Source organism: Indicator indicator, chromosome 2 (assembly GCF_027791375.1).
Source record: "Indicator indicator isolate 239-I01 chromosome 2, UM_Iind_1.1, whole genome shotgun sequence".
Lineage (NCBI taxonomy): Eukaryota > Metazoa > Chordata > Aves > Piciformes > Indicatoridae > Indicator > Indicator indicator.
In genome coordinates this window covers 40403054-40419996 of record NC_072011.1, presented here as the reverse complement: position 1 = coordinate 40419996, position 16943 = coordinate 40403054, and the positions used below count along the sequence as shown (strand labels likewise).

The 16943-nt window shown below is 41.6% G+C and overlaps 1 protein-coding gene across 1 annotated transcript in view; it reads right to left on the bottom strand.

The window, feature by feature from the left end:
- The window catches only part of LTBP1 (latent transforming growth factor beta binding protein 1), a 191475-nt gene extending 175568 nt beyond the window's left edge, over window positions 1-15907 (bottom strand). Inside the window, exons 1-2 of the mRNA XM_054398281.1 lie at window positions 15465-15907; window positions 14686-14756 (exon numbers count right to left, since the gene is read on the bottom strand). Of these exons, the coding sequence (XP_054254256.1) occupies window positions 14686-14756; window positions 15465-15907 (514 nt within the window). The remainder of the gene's footprint in view (window positions 1-14685; window positions 14757-15464) is intronic.
- Between the last annotated feature and the right edge of the window lie 1036 nt (window positions 15908-16943).

Sequence of the window (16943 nt, the reverse complement as noted above, 5' to 3'; positions counted from 1 at the left end):
ACACTCTCAGCCTGTCTTTGTAGGAAAGGTGCTCCAGCCCTCTGATCATTTTTGTGGCCCTCCTCTGGACCCTCTTCATCACGTCCACATCCGTCTTGCATTGAGGGGGACTGATCTGGACACAGTACTCTAGGTGAGGTTTCACCAAAGCAGGGTGAAGAGACAGAATCACCTCTCTCAATCTGCAGGCCATGCTTCTTTTGATGCAGCCCAGGATGCCATTGGCCACCTGGGCTGCAAGTGCACATTGTCTGTCAGTGTTCAGCGTTTTATCAACTCATACTCCCAAGCCTTTTTATGCATGGCTGCTTTCTATCACATCATCCCCCAGTCTGTACTGGTAATGTGGAATTGTCCTGTCCCAGGTGCAAGATCTTGCACTTGGCCTTGTTGACCCTTATAAGGTTCACCTGGGCCCACTTCTCCAGCTGGTCCAGGTCCCTCTGGAAGTCATCCCATCCCCTGGCACATCAACCACACCAATCTGCTTGGTACTATCTGCACTCAATCCCAGAGTCTATGTCATTAATGAAGATATTAAGCTGGCCCAGTATGGTCCCTTGAGGGACACCACCTGTCACTCATCTTCATCTGGACATCGAGCCATTGATCATTACACTCTGAATGCAACCATCCAGCCAGCTCCTTATCCACTGAACAGTACACCCATCAAATCCATACCTCTCCAACTTAAGACATGGATGTCACACTGCATCCTCCCTTCAACAAGCAAATTGCATCCAATGAAACAGGCCTTGAAGGTACCTTGAAGGAATCCTTACAGTCATGCACATAACCAAAACAATGTAGAAAAGCATAACGTGATTCGACCCTTTCCCCTCTAAATCCCAAGTGAAATTCCCTCTGATATCACCACTGTCGTAACAAAAAAGAAGACGTGGCTACACTTAGAGGTTGCATTATTTGAAGAGACGGGTGTTTGTGATTATCCTGAACTAGTTTCTATGGATTCTTTGTACCACAAGTGAAAAGGGATGAGATTCTTCAAAAGATAATTCACTTTTAGATACCTGTCTTCAGATAGGATTAATTACACTGTTTTGTTCTATCCACTGACTACAGAGGGAGTCTGAGTAATCAGCCTAGACTCACTCAGCTTGTAGACTTCATTAACATAGGATCAATTCCATTCTGAAAGAGCAAGAAACTTTGAAGAGCAGTAAATCCTATTCCCATTCCAGGAAAAAAAGGCAAATAAAAGCAAAAGCAGTTGTTGATCACATGTATACATAATATAGCAAAGGTATGTCTAATCTGAGAATTTATTTTGGATGCTTAAATTCAAAATGCTATTGTATTTGGAGAATATTAAAATAACACAAAGATGGCAAACCAAGTTAATTCTCTTATCCAGAGAATACAATAACAGTAAAATACAATTTTAATTAGAATACCCATCAAAATAATTTATTCATTAGTCTCATTAGAGATGAAGCATTTTGAAGAAAAATCACTGCTAAGCTACTCTGCTCCTTCCAACTAAGCATACTTTTAATAACGCTAAAAGAGCTTTTAACATAGACAAAATGATATGGCACAACATAAAGTCTACACGTTTTAATAAAATAGGCAAGGTCATACCTTAAACCATGACATGTGATTCTGTGCCATACTCGGGTATAGCCAATTGGAGAAGTTTCTGTTTTGTTTTAGTTTTTTTCCAAAGTCTGTCCATAGCCCTGGTTCAAATAAATTTGAGCACCTGGCACTTAATCAAGTTTTAATATATACTTATGTATATGAAGTAAACACACAGGCATACATTTATTGGGATGAGACTGTTAATTTGGAGGACTAATTTGTCAACTGGTAATACAATACCAAAATTGCCCTACAATTCAGCTTGAGCTTTTACATAGGGTTATTCTCACGCACACTTCCCCCTTATAAATGATGTTCAGCAACCTAACTCCTTTCCAACACTACCAAGCCGAGTTGGTTTAATTGAACCTACCTGGCAACAAAACATAAATAATTTGCTTACTTATATTTCTGTTTATTTTTGAGACTGTATTTTGTCTTTGGCTGCTGGAAGACTGAAGATCATTTCCACTGTAAACCTGACAAGCGATTGACAACAAGCATATGTTACACTGTACAAGCCACCTCTTTCTTGCACCTTGCTTTTAAGACTTTGGGGGACTTTAGGGACTTTGTCACAAGCAGTAAAAATCCACTTATATGCACATGACTGAAATTAGTTATATCTTTGGAAAACAAAGCTCCTTAATTGGAGCCATCAATTCTAATTAAGTTTCACTGGCTTTAGAGAGTCTCCAGAACACTGACCACATCATCCAGGTCATCTGTAGAAAGTGTGCAAAGATCACAGTGAACAACAAAAAACACAACCCACAACAACTTTGGGCACTGTTGCAAGTACTTCTGTTAAAAAAATTAAAATCAGGATTTTCACAAGTCCCATTTTTCCAGTATTATAAAAACACTCATACTAAACATATTTTTGGAGATTTATGGCCATTCATCTATATTAATATCCAAGTTTCTTGATAAGTTATTTAAAAAAAAAAAAAAAACACAAGCAAGCTAACAGACCACTCCAAAAGTCATTATAACAAAATGTCTGCTCGGCTAGGGCACTGATCATTGTGTATAACTTAGCTCTCAAAAGTGAAATAACAACTTGTACACACACAGAAGACAGCCCTGAGAAAACTGCAACTCTATTTCCTGACATTAAGAACCAAAGCTGTGCTTCAGAAGCCTAAGAAAACTTATTTTTCCACTTACCAAAGTGAACTCAATAAGTTTGTGATGAATTTAAAACTATGCAGCTGAAAATAAAACCTGTTTTAAAATGACCTCTCTCTTTTACCCAGACTTGAAGACTCTTACTTCACTGACAGCAATATAAACCCTCAAAGGTGCTCAGATTTATATATACATAAATCATACAAAGTTCTTCAGGAACATCAGCAGATCCAGCAACTACATTATAAAAGACACAATTTGTCTCAAGTGATGTGAATGGTGACAATCCATTAAAAACCTGATCTGATTTGATTGAAGTTCTCATTAATGTTGTGTAACAGGAGATTATAAAACAGGACAAAAGATAACATTTTTAGGGAAAAATTAAAAATAACAGTTTAACTGACATAAAACAGCAGTTTAGCTTTAAAAATTTCAAGACAGCCACAGTGTGCCAAATGCATGACCTAATTATTTCATTTGAAGACAACAATAATGGCACATCTAACTGAAAACAACATTATTTTCCATAAAGCTAAGCTTCAAAAAAATGGAGCATGGAAGTATTAAGTTTAAAACTGAAAAGTGGGCCAATATACTCCTGTTAAAGACAATAGGCATGGTCCTATTCAATTCAAGGAGGTCATGACTGGAAAGTCAAAATTGAGCTTGGCAAAGAGAAAATAGCAAGAGTAGTCTTAGTAGGTCACATAAAGATCCTCTCTCCATTGATAAGGTAGACATTACTAAGGTGCTTAAGGACAAGTGTAACAATAGGGTGAGGAGGAGCAAAAGTTTGTACCACTACAATCTTCAATAATTTGAGGGTCAGCAATTTCCTGAGCAAGAAAGCTCTTTTTCTGCTTAATAACCCTCAGTTTGTTGCTGTTTTGGGATTTTTGGGGGTTTGTTTTGTTTTGTTTTGTTTTTTCCTCAGGAGTTCATAATCTGCTTTTTGAACCTGTTAGTTTCAGCACCCAAAACTTGCTGTGCTATGGAAATCGGACAGCTTGGAAGGCCAGGCACAGACAAAACAACTGAACTCATCCCACTTTCCGGAAGCATGGCGAAGGAACATGAAAAGCATTTTTGGTGGCTGTATCCCAACATATTCATCCCTTCTGTGCATCTTTCCCTAATCAATTACTTCTCACCACCATGACAAAGAGAGTATTCGATTAGAGAAACACATCCTGAACCTAACATGGTTGTATTTACAACATTCTTTCAGAAAAGCAACTATAAAGTAGCAATATTAACATTAGGCTTAAACACACTCCTTCAAAAACACATCTGTATGTTGGTTGGGGATTGGTCTATACATAAGGACTTTTTAGTCCATGTGTTAATGTTATTTTGGTTAAAGAGTATATAAACATTCAGGAGCAAGACCTGAAATAAAAGGTTCATGACATTTTAAAATATGTAAGTATTTTACAACTTCTACATATACAAAACATGTTTCTGTTCTAATGCATTCTGATTTAACATGACAAATTATGTTTAACTTGTTGAGTAGAAAAATACTATCATAGATTGAAGTTTAGATAAAAGTTTCTTTTTCAGCCCTTTTGAAAGGATCACAATACTGGTACAATTAGCTCTGCTTGTCATGAAAAAAAAAACTATTATATAAATATCTTAATTGAAGAATTACCAGGAAGTTAAAGCTCCAATTCTTATGCAAATTACTGTTTTAATTGTAAATCAAGGTAAAATTCAAGTAACTTCTCATTTGCAAGTTTATTTCCTTGTGTCTCTAGATCAGGTGGAGAACTGAAATTCATAAAACTGTATTTTTTCAGTGAGAAACAATTAAAAAAATGTTAATGTCCCCACAGTTTCCTGCACCCAAGTTTCTACCCTTTTAGTCTCAGCTAAATTTTAGTCTCATTCCTAAATTTCTCCAACTTTGATGGGATTACACTACAACAGCGTTTAGAATTTTGTGTTATTTCTAGTGAGCCCATCTACTAGAACTTTTCTGTTTCCACATAAAATGTAATATAAAATCCTCTTAACAACAGGTAGTCAAGCAAAAAGCACTGACTTCCAACAATTTCATTACTGTGCATACTGGTACAGTACATACCAACTTCCCTCATAGGAGTACGTAAATCCTGCCAGGCAAAATACATGCTAGAGGGCAAATAATAGCAAGTATAATAATTGCAAAGATGATTTTAAGTGTGATTCTGTTTCAGATTCCAGCATAAAATGGCTGACAAATGACGCATGCATCAAGTTCACAGGAAGGGGAAAACCCAGCACTGTTTCATGAACATATCTGTGCTTAGAGCAGAAATTTTAAGTCCTTTTACATGCAGCACAGGAATACTGTTAAAAACAAAGCAAATACTGTCGTATTTCATTAATTCAAGATTTCTGTTCCTCAAGTAAACAAGGAAACCAACCCAAAGCTCATCTTGGTTGATTGCTCATCCTAAACAAAAAAGCTGTGATACAAAGGCACCTTTAACTCCTGCTGTGTTGAAAGACCAAGTGACGACCTCCCACAGATTCCAAAAGAAAGGCAGCACTTTCTCTGAAGACTGACAAACAGCAAATTCTGAAAAGAAAGAGGAATATTCCAATTTCCCTCAGAAAAATCTGAATGTGGTGCTGACACCCTGGAGAAAAGCAGAGTTTACAATGGTTTACTGTTCTCCAAATTGCCCTCCTGATTACCTCACCAGTTTAAGACTTTTATTCTGGATACCATTTTAGAATCTTTTAAGTCATTGTGAAGATGCAAGCTGGAAACTAGAAACCCCAAAGCTGACCAAAGCAACACTTAGCGCTCATCATCTAATGCTTTTCTGGGAATGTAGCTCTCCAAATGAGTCTCCCCCTCCAACCAGTTCTCAAAAGTTGAATTTTACCAGAACTATATCCAACAATTCTATGCATTCATTGAGGATAGCGAAGAGAGGAATTTGTGTTAAAGACAACCATGTTGTAAGACCATTCAATAAAATTAGCTGAAATTACTTTATCAAAAGAAATGGCATTACCCACAGAAAACTTATATGACCTCTACACTACTAATGGGGGAAGCATTACAACCATCTGTGTCTTCCTACACAGGAATTTAGTTTTATCACAATTATATGGTCTTAAAGATTTTTTTTTCTCTAAACACACTTCAAATAAAAGCATGTGTCACTTTTGGAATTCTTCACTGATGCACTTCAAAATATCTGATGCATTCCCACACTGGTGTGGATGACTATGCAAATGTGACCTCTAAGAAAGGAGAGAAACAAAATCCAGTGCTTTGGGTATGCTTTTTTAGCATACATATTTCATTTCAAACAAACAAAATTCACAGTGTCTCTTCGAACAACAACATAACATTTTATTATTTTTTATGTGTTTTCATAGTAATATCTCTAAACGCCAAGATTCATCAGAATTTAATAGCAGATATACTCATTTCAAAAGCCTAACTTCAGCAAAAGGATGTATTATTTTATCAGTCATAAGAATACAATGTGCTGTTTGAGATTTGGCATTTTCAATCAGGTTGTTTTGCTGGAGTTCATATAGTATAAAAAGTTAGACTGTACAACTTGGGAGACATATTGAAGTACTTAATTATGAGATTACAATTATACATTCTCTTACAGTATAAACATTTCAGATGCTATAGATCTTTCTATCATTTCAGTATCAAAAGAGTATTCATTACAGAATGGACTAAGCCAAGGAAGCCAGAAGATTCACATGTTACATGCTGTTCTTGGTTCCTGGAGTAGTTAGCACTCCAATATGAAATCCTTTTAATTATCTTAATCTTTCTCACTGAAGTGTTTATTCATTTTGTTACAAAATATTTTGCAAGAAATATAAAGGAAACTGAAATGACAAACTCAATAAAGAGCAAATTGAAGTTTTTTTTAACCATACGTGGGATTCAGACAACTGAAGTGTCACAGAAAAGAAATATCAGATAAATGGTTATTAGAGTAATTAAAATGCTAATAAAATTTTTCCTAAATCAAACCAACTCTTAATACAAGTTCACTATTTATTTGAGATTCTTTGAAAATCCAGGCTTAAACTACCTTCTAAGGATAATTTAAAAATTTGAATTATGAAAATAGAAACTTGACAAAAGGGGATTGTTTTGTGTCCTATAACAGGAAGCAGCTCTCCAAAACTCTAGGTTTATACAGGAATTGCTATCTGCGTTTCACCAAAAAAAAAAATATGGTAAAGCAGAACTATTTTTAGCTCTGTATTTAAATTAATATCTTGCCTCACTACGATGTAAAATTCTTGTTCCTTTTCTATGTGCAGTCAGAAATACTAAAGTTTGCTTTTTGTCTGTAGTCACTGGAGAGTGGATCTGTTTTCTAAGAATAAATTAGACTACACAAGTCAAGTACTGATGGTTTCAGAGGCAGAACAAAAAATTCGAAGGCATAAACCTCAAATCCAACACCGTATCAGTCCATGTTAGTCACAGAACACAGACTCACTTGACAGCCTCTTCTAACACCCAGTATTGCAGTACTTGAAAAAGGAGCCAACTGAGGGAAGCGCGTGTCCTACCATCTACCCTCTACTAAACCAGTAGCTTCCAGGTCATCTAAGCTTGCTTTAAGGTAGGATCAGTTGGTACAAGAAGCCTTTCCTGTTGGAAGCTGCAAAGAAGTGTATCTTTAGAGGTGCTGCACCTAACTTCAAGGCCCCAGAGAAGGTAGAATCCCACTCCACAGCACATTCCAACTTTCCCAAAGACCAGGAGGCTCACTGATCCCATACATACAGCCGTTTTGCCCTGCTCTCTCACTTTGCTGGAGAGGAAGGAGAAGGGAGCATGTCCTGCTTCCAGCTCTTCCCTTCTCTATACTCAGGAAGAGCAGCCACACAGATGTGCAAGACTGCATTGCAAGCATTAGAGTGTCACTTCACTGTCAACACACCATTTTGTTCCTGCACATGAGCAGAACCAGAACACTGCACAATTGCTGGATGAACCACTGCTCCTCCCGGCACCTACACAGCTTTCTGCACCACTCTGAAGTTAGACATTGAAAACAAATAGCCAATACACCTCAGGTAAAAAAAAAAAAAAAAAAAAAGAAAAGGCAGCTTCTTAGCTTCCTGGGTTTCGTCTGATAATACATTAACAGAGGAGGTGTTCAGGACTTTTTATCTATTGTAGATTTACCAAAACTTTATTACATCCTGCTTCTTTTGCTGCAATGAGCTGAACACCTTTACTATAGATCTGTCATCTGCTTCATTACAGAAGCATAACATCTTGAGAAGTTTCATTGAAGGTTCTTTGTTTTGGTTTAAATGCATATACACATGTAGTACTGGTATGAAATAGAGACAAAGTATCATTATAACGTTGTTCACAGTGAAGTCCCAAGTGACTCACGAAGAAATGGCTCATACTAATTGTAGATATAGGTTTCTTCACCGAAACCAGAAAATCATAGAATCATCCAAGTTGGAGTGGACCTCTGAAGGTCATCTGGTCCAACCCCACTGCAGTAAGCAGAGACATCCTCGACTAGATCAGGTCACCCAGACCCCCATCAAGCCTCACCCTGACTATCTCCAGGGATGGGGCCTCAACCACCTCTCTGGGCAACCTGGTCTAGTGCTCAACTATCCTCTTTGTAAAGAACTTCTTCCTAACATCCAGTCTAAATCTACTCTTAATTTCAAACCATTGACCCTTGTCCTATCACTGCAGGCCTTTGTAAACACTTTTCTCCAGCCTTCTTGCAGGCCCCCTTCAACTACTGGAAGGTTGCAATTAGGTCTCCATGGAACCTTCTCTTCTCCAGGCAGAACAATCCCAGCTCCCCACAGCAGAGATGCTCCAGCCCCCCAACCATTTTCAAGGCAACAGCACACAGCACAGTCATGTCTATACAGCATGGAGCAGCTAACATCTCCCCACCTTCTCACAGTTCTGACTGCCCCCACTTGCAGGAGGGAGGCCGGCTGCCATCAGTGACCTGGATAAAACCACTGTGTTCGAAGTCTGCAATAATGCTTTACCTGGGGTCAGGATTCTCTCAAAGGGTATCTTGCAAACTGCACTCACCAAAGTTTGGTTCATGTTGTGGGGCCATCTTATTACTTTCAAATGCAGAGGGGGAAGGAAAAAAAAAAAAGTAAACATAACGAAAAACTAAACTGAAATCCTGAACACTCCATGAATGCACCCAATGTATTTCAGCCTTGTACTGGCATTCATTCCATGAGACCAGACTACACCTAGCTTGAAATAAAGCACTAAGCCCTGAAATATGCATACCATGTACCTCAGGTCATCAAACTCAAAGGCTTTGGAGCAATCTATAGATCTGCTCCAGTTAGTCCACACTGCTTGCTAATGTAGAGAAAGCCAAAGATTACAAGAATTTGGATCCTCTTGTTCCCTTCCATTCCAAGGACACCAAAGAAAAAATAAAACAGAGTAGAACTACCACGAAGGGCTGATAAGAGCTTTCCCACTAGAAAAGGCAATCTATGCCTTGTATATGAAATTCAAAAGTTTTATTTACATAAATATTACAGTAGCAAGCATAGCAGAGGCAAGCCTAAGCCACTCAAGTAATGGGTTTCAGTTTTTCAAATTGGAAGCATTTAAAAACAGTATCAGAGGACACACTAAAAAGGACTAATGTATAGATCAGTTACATCAGCTCATAGTAGTTACACCTCTTTAAAACTGAGATATTTCATTTTGATTTAGACATAATTTGAAGGAGACTGATACTGTCTTTACTGAGATGATAGTCTGATAATAAGAAGAAACATTTGGGGAAAGTATGTTATAGTTAAGCTTTGTATACACGAAGTAAATAAACAGAACTTAGTAAAACTCAAAGTCACAAATTAAGTACAAGCCTCAGGAACCATTTATAACCAGAAAACCTCCATGAAGCACAGCTGCAAACATGTGAAGTACTCAGTTCCAATAAGTACAGTTCTCCTGGATACCACCATTTCTAAGAGCTGCACTGAAAACAAAGAATGGAGATTCTGAACAACCAATACTAAAATACTTAGTGGTACAGAGTTCTATATCTAAACTAGGGGGCCCATGTGTTCTTCCAAGCTTTCAGGACAGTATCCCAACCCTGTATCAGAACAACATCTAAGCATGCAACCTTTCCCTCACCTTTCCAGAGACAATTCAGCAGCACAAGCCAGAAGCAACCTAGGGTGTGCTCCATCCAGGTCTTGGACACCTGAAGGTTTAGAACTACTGGTCACACTCTGATGTGTCTTTGTCTTGAAGGAGACACAAAACTGTAGCATGCTAACTCAGCAACAGCAACAAGCATAGCTCTGGAGATTTAGGGATCAGTTGGCTCAAACTGAGTAGCAATACACATGCAGATTCCGGAACTGAAGAAGGGGGGGACCTTGCCTCTGGCCAAGTATTAGAGCAACCTTTTTTTCAGTCTCCTTCTCCAGCCAAATGTCTCTATCACCGCATATTTTCCTACTATGAAATAAACAAAACCTTCTTTATCTTTAGCACATTTATTTAACGTTGAGTCAGGAAATCTTCGAAAGAGAAGAGAATGAGCATAATAATCTTAATACACAAAAAAACAGACTGCTTGTCTTATTTTCTGGTGACTTTTCCAAGGTGTCTAAGCACACAACAGACAGGGAAGAACTTCATAACTGAAAGAATCCAGTTCAGTTCCAACTCCAGAATCTTCACCTTGTGCCCAAGCATGGAATACGTGCATGCACACAGACAACACCTGTAGCTAACAATGATTCTTTTTCTCTTAATTGACTACAGTGATGTATGTGGGTTCTACATCTACATAGACAGTAATTCACCTCCCTAAACATAATCCTGCAAAATCCACTTCCTCATCTGTTTGCCCTACAAGCCTTTCTTACACCTCTGCAATAAGGAGCTCATGCTTCAGTATTCCATTTACAGCCAACTCTCTCCTTCCTACTAGCATTAGTTAAATCTCATTGTTATGTTAGTAAAGCTTAGAATTCTTTCCAGCAATGCTTTTTAAAACCATCCAACTTAAACTGAGAACACCCACAAAGTGTATTATGACACACTTTAGAAGTGGTCTGTTATTACAATAAGGTGGTGGTGATTTGTTGTTGTTGTTCTAAGATATCCTATCCTAAGATATCAGAGAGGTTGTAGAGTCTCCTTCTCTGGAGACATTAAAAACCTGCCTGGATGCACTTCTGTGTGACCTAGGTGATCCTGCTCTTGCAGGGCAGTTGGACTAGACAATCTTTCAAGGTCACTTCAAGGTCACTGATTCTGTGCGATTCTGTGATCCTGCATGCAATACATAATTTCTTGACTTCCCAACATGGAAAAACAGATCCTGGTAACCATTTAGAGAAAGAAAACAAAACCAGAACAAATAGATAAGCATAGTTTGTAGGCAGTAGCATTAATTACCTCAATAGTAGCAAGTAACAAAGCAGGAGATGACAGGTTTCAATACAACAGACATGCAGTTGAGAGGCAGGAACTCCTAATTTCCGTCTTAGGCCTTCCAGCTAGTTGTTGTAACTTGTCCAAGGCCTGTTTAACCTATGGCTCAATTTTCATAAACTAAATAAATAACAAAACCCCCACACTCTAGGTTCTCCTTGCCTTACAGCCATGATATAGAGCTAATTAAGGTTTGTATAATGCTCAGTTCATGCAACAAGTACTAACAAAACATGATGTCTCCAGCCTTGGTGGTATCTTATTATTCTGCTTAAACAGATTATAACCTATGATAACTATGACTGAAGACAATCTTTGTCATAAACCCTTTCAAATGCTTATAACTTTCAAAGGTGTTTACTGCTGTGGTTGAATTTTTCTCATCTTCGTCTTTACCCAAAGCTGAATGTTCTGAAAGCTTCTAAAGGGTAATTTTTGATTGTTAGACATCATTCTCCCAGTATAAAGCAATTCCAAATAATTTTAATGATGAGCTTTATGAATTCATCTGTTTAATTACAATTATGCAATTCTTCATAAAGTCACACCAAGCTCAAAAAAGGAGTTCTTAAGATAAAACTTCACAATGCAAAACTCAAGTATTAGGTACAGAGGGGGATAACCTACATGCCTAAAATCAGATATGGTAGACATTATTACTATAGGTAGATAACAGGAAAAAGCAGATCACCTTCTGAGGACATACAATAAGGCTTCCAAGAGAAATTAATACTATAAACCAAACAGGCAGTTCAGCTTCAAACTACAATTCAGAAAAAGGACTTGAAAAGTCCACTTGCCTCCTCCGTGCAGATGCTGCCCTCTGACCTGCACAGAACCATTTAAAATACCCCGTGTAGCTGCTACAGAGGGAAATGTGATACAGCTGCCCCTGGTCCCAGCTGAGGGCTAGAAGTTACCCAAGGGAATGGCAGCCTCAAACATAGCTCCATGCATGAGAAATTAGTGCTAGCAATCACCAGTATGTAAGACAAAGAGCCATAAAGATTAACATAGCCTGTTCTGCAAGACCATTCCTCTGCCCTTCCACCCCTCTTTCTGTGGCTTACAGGCAGGCTTATTCTCACAGGTGCAGCAGAGCAGAAACATGTGGTTCTTTCTCCAGCCTGGGCTTACACCTGAGCTAATAAGCTTCCCTAACCAGAGCTGGCTCTCAGCACTCTGGTTCTGGAAGCACAATGCAGACAAATGGAAAGCAGCTCTGGCAAGGGTCTGGGGTTTATTAGCTCAGGCTTTGCACTACACAAAAAATATAAACTGGCCCTACAGGCCAAACAGCTTATTTAAGTGATACTGAGCCTGAGCTAATAACCCCTGACAGATCCAAACTGACTCTGCATGACATCAGCTCAGGTGTGCCTGCACCTGTAGCACAATTAATCCACAACAGCAATAATCCACTCAAAACCAACGGAGAATCCACTATCAAAACTACTCAGTTTTACAGGAAACAAAGGAATTAACTTTTCTTCGGTTATGGGATTTCTATTCTTCTGAAAGGCACATTTGGAAGGTCAAGAAAAGGAGATATGTGGCTTTTATGAGACTAATCTTCCACAGCTAAAACAAGCCAGTGCTATCTCATAGTTTGCCTAAGTTACAAAACAGACAATTTCTGTACATTTAGTGCTTCCCTTAGCTTGCCAAGCAGGGGTAAAACCGAGATCCAAGCCAAGGATATTATTCCACTGCTTGGAGGTATCGGAGTACTATCAGAGGCGGCAGTAAATATATCTAATGATAAAGAGAACCCAGTATCAGAGAGACAAAATGAGAAAGAGTTAAAAGAAAGGTGAAGAAATTTTCTTTCTTTACTAGTCTATTCCTCCAATAACTACATAAATGAAGCAAGTGATTAATTTATTTAGATGAGATTCTACACAGCTATCCCATAAAAATCTAATTGACTGACTTAGTCCTTACTGAAAGGTCCCAAAACTAGAATTAAAAGAAAGAGAAGACTAACAAAACAAACAAAACACACACACAGAAAAAGAGGAAACAGTTGAAGGATAACCTGGGAAGTCAAAAAAAGACAAAACTTAAAGGACAAAAAGCAAAGAAAACAACTTAACTTCTAAACAAAAGTTTAAAAGGATAGGTTTTATTCAAAACAGTGAAAATAAAATTCATTGACAATAGCATTGTAGTTGAAATACAGCTTTTAATCTCCTGAAATTAAGAGGTTTTTTTTTTTCTACTTTGATTAGTTTTTCAGCAAAGGTGTTTACCAAGTTCTGCAATGAGACTCAAAATGCCGTTTCAAAGACCATAAATTGAAATAAATCATTCTGGTCCTTGTAAAAGATGTTATGCAAAAAAAAAAGTGACTAACCTAATACAGCAGTATGTGGTTTAGGATGAAAATGTTACTTCAGAAGACCCTCTGAAATGTATGTTCAAGTTGGTCAGGGAAACTGACATTCTGTGTTTAACAGCCTACTGTAATTAAGTCTTAGCTTCTTAGAAACAGCTCCATGCAAGTCAAAGATACCTAACCTTACTGAATGGGATTTCTTGCTATTGTGAAAAATTCCACACAGGGACAAAAGGCACTATTTAAAAAAAAAAAAAAAACACAACAAAAAAAACAGAGTTTGTGTCTTTGGAGAATTGTTTACTGCTACTCTCTCAGGGACAGAAGTCTGTCCTGCTCGCTCAAAGCAATGTTCCAAGATCAGCCCAGTCTTGCTTGATGCCTAACAGCAACTTCCTGAACAGGTATGTCATTCCAGTCTTCCATGATCTTGTAGCAACATCACTTTAGTTATGCTATTTGCAATCATCCTGAATCCTGCCTACATCAGCAGAGATTCTTCCTCTTTCATATGAGAAAGGGCAGGCTTGATTTGGTGTTATCTTACACATGGTTTGTGTTTCTAGATACCTCAGCAAAGGTACATACATCCCTCCACAGGAGCTTCTTTTGTCTTTTTCAATGCTTCAAAAATTCCATTTTGAAGCCTTAAGCACAGGATCATCATGTGGACTGCTGATAAAGGGACAATAAGAGTAGAGAACAATTCCCTGTGCTCTTCTGGCAGGTTCTTCACCACTCTGCTCCAAAAACTCCTAACACCCAAGCATTAACGTTGTTTTCTTCCGCCACAAACCTAACAAAAAGGCTACTACCTGTGCTAAGAATAAACGTAAGAGGCCTCCATTATTCATCCTTTAGCAAAGCTGAAAGTTAACAAGCAAGGATTTAGGGGTGAAAACTGAAGTGTTAACACTGCTGCGCACAATGAAGCTGTGGGAAAAAAAGAGCTCGAACCAGCGCGCTGGCTGACCACGCCGGGGCCGCGCAGGTGGAATCTGCAGCTCATCAGGCACCTCTTCACCCACAACCCATGTCGGGATCCACTGCCTGGCCAGAAAACAGCGCGATTCCCACAGGTCTCCCCGGCACTGACGGCAGCGGCGTCCCTCCCCCGCCATCTCCGAGTCACAGGACTACTCACGTTTGATGCACCTCTGGGATCCCGTGGCCTTGCTCCAGCCGTGGCAGCACTGCCCCCCACAGACATTGACCCTGCGGGAACAGCACAGAGGGACGAGGGTCCAGTGGAGCCCCTTCAGGCGCCGCGTTGGCGGCCATCCGTGCTCCCCATCCCCAGCCGAGTAGCGGGGCGGGCGCTGGGCTGGGAAAAGGCGGGAAGAATTAAACGTCCCGAGGAGCGTTGAGGGAACTCTTAGCCCGGCGCCAGCTCTGACTGGAAAGGCGGAGAGGGCTGGGGACGGAAGGCCATCCCGAGCACTGTTTTCAGGGATGCAAGCAACGAAAGCAGTAGCCGCAACTCGCGGCCCTGTCAGGTCCGGGGCCAACCCCGCCGCCCCAGCGGGAGGACCAAGCAGGGGGCAGATGCCGGGCGCCTCGCGCTCTCGACGCCTCAGCCCAGGCGCGGTGCCGCGGGAGCCGCCGTGGATTGCTGGGGTGACTGGTTCCGCTCCCGGCCTCAAGTGCCGAGGGGAGGCGGCAGAGAATCGGGGGGTTACGTGCCCACAGCGGGTTTGCCAGCCAGCCAGGTACCAGCAACGGGCAGGTAACGCCGCGGTGCCCCCAAGGAGGACTCCCGGTCACCTGCCCTTATCTCCCCCACCGAGAAGGGGCGACAGAGGGGGCAACGAAGATGTTCGGGTTGGTAGGGAGGCTGTAGGCGGTCGAGCGGCACCGCCGACGCCTCGGCCATGCTGGGGAGCGGGAGACATGCGGGGGACGGCGGGCTGGAGGGCGCCTTACCCCGGCAGCGGCGGCAACTGGTGCTTCTGGCGGAGGGGCAGGCCGGCACTGCCGTTGCCGTGGGAGCCCGGCGGTAACTTGGGCCTCGGGCCGAAGCGGGCCGGCTTGGCGATAGAGGAGACGTGAGCGGCGGAGTTGGAGGGGACCTGCCCGGCGGGGCCCAAGCGGAGCTGGGCGCCGGCGCCGCCCGACTTGCTCATCCGCCGGGTCCGCTCTAGGGTGCCGCCGCCGTAGCGCGTGTTCAGCTGTACGTTAAACGTGCGCTGCTGCTGCTCCCCCCCGAGGAGGGTCGGGTGCTGATGCCGGCTGCCGGAGGAGCTCCCCCGGCCGGGCTGTAGGACGTACGTGATCCTTCTCAGTCTGCCCTTTTCGGAGGCAGCGAGCGCTGGTGACAAAAGTGCACAGGCAGCGAGTAGGAGGAAGCTCCATCTGATCCGAGCCATTTCCACAGCAGGAGCCCCTGCAGACGCCGAACTTCGCAGACCCCTAGTGCACGAATTTCCTCTCCTCCAAAGGACGTGTACGTCCCTGCGCCCGGGTGCGGATCCTTCGTCCGCTCGCTTCCCCGCAAGCTGCCCCAGAGGGGTAAAAGGAAAAAACCTTCAGGTCCCTCCTGCCCGCCCCCCAAACTGTTAGAAAAGTTCAGCAAACACGTCGCCCCGTGGAGCAGGAAAACATCGTTGGAAGAAAGGAAGCGGCGAGTGCGAGCAAAGCTGCGAGTCGGAGAAGGAAGGGAGGAGGAGCAGCAGCAGGGGAAGGGTGTTTGCTGGAGGGGGGTGGTCGCAATGGAGAGCAGATGTGTCGGTTGCTGGAGCTGCCAGGGGTCTGCGGGTGTGTGTAAGAAATGGCCCTGAAGCCAGTCCGAGCTGGAAAAAAACACCTCTCTTTTTAAGAGTGGCTCCTAGAGTATGTACGGGAGGGAAGGGGGGCGGGGGAGTTGGGGTGCCCCGGCCCCGGTGCCGGCCCCGCGCAGCCAATCTGGGGCTGCCGTGATGTCAGGCGGCGCTCCCGGGGCGAGAGGAGGGGGACGGGGCCAGGTGAAAGGGATGGGGACGGGGAGCGGGGCGATTAGACCCTGCGACAGACCCGTCACGGCTAAGTAAGCCTCAAAAATACATATTTTTAACTCAGGGGTGCTAACTTGTGGCAAAGACTACAAAGCTGTCCCGTGCAGTTGGGGTAGTATACCTCTTCTTTTGCAATAGCTGAGTAATTCTATTTCAGTGAAACTAAGGCTTTAAACCCCCAAAAGCTTTATATACATGCTTCGTTTTGTAGGTAGGAACTCAATGAGAGCACTCATGCACATTAAAGTGCCTGATGAAAGCCATTGGCTTGCAATTGCTCTCAGCAGAAATCTTACTAGGAGGGACCATATTCTTGTTTTAATTTGTGTTGGTAAGGCATTATGTATTCCTAAAGAACAAAATACCAGCCATAATTGTACACTTGGAATTAATATATAAACAAAACTGCCTA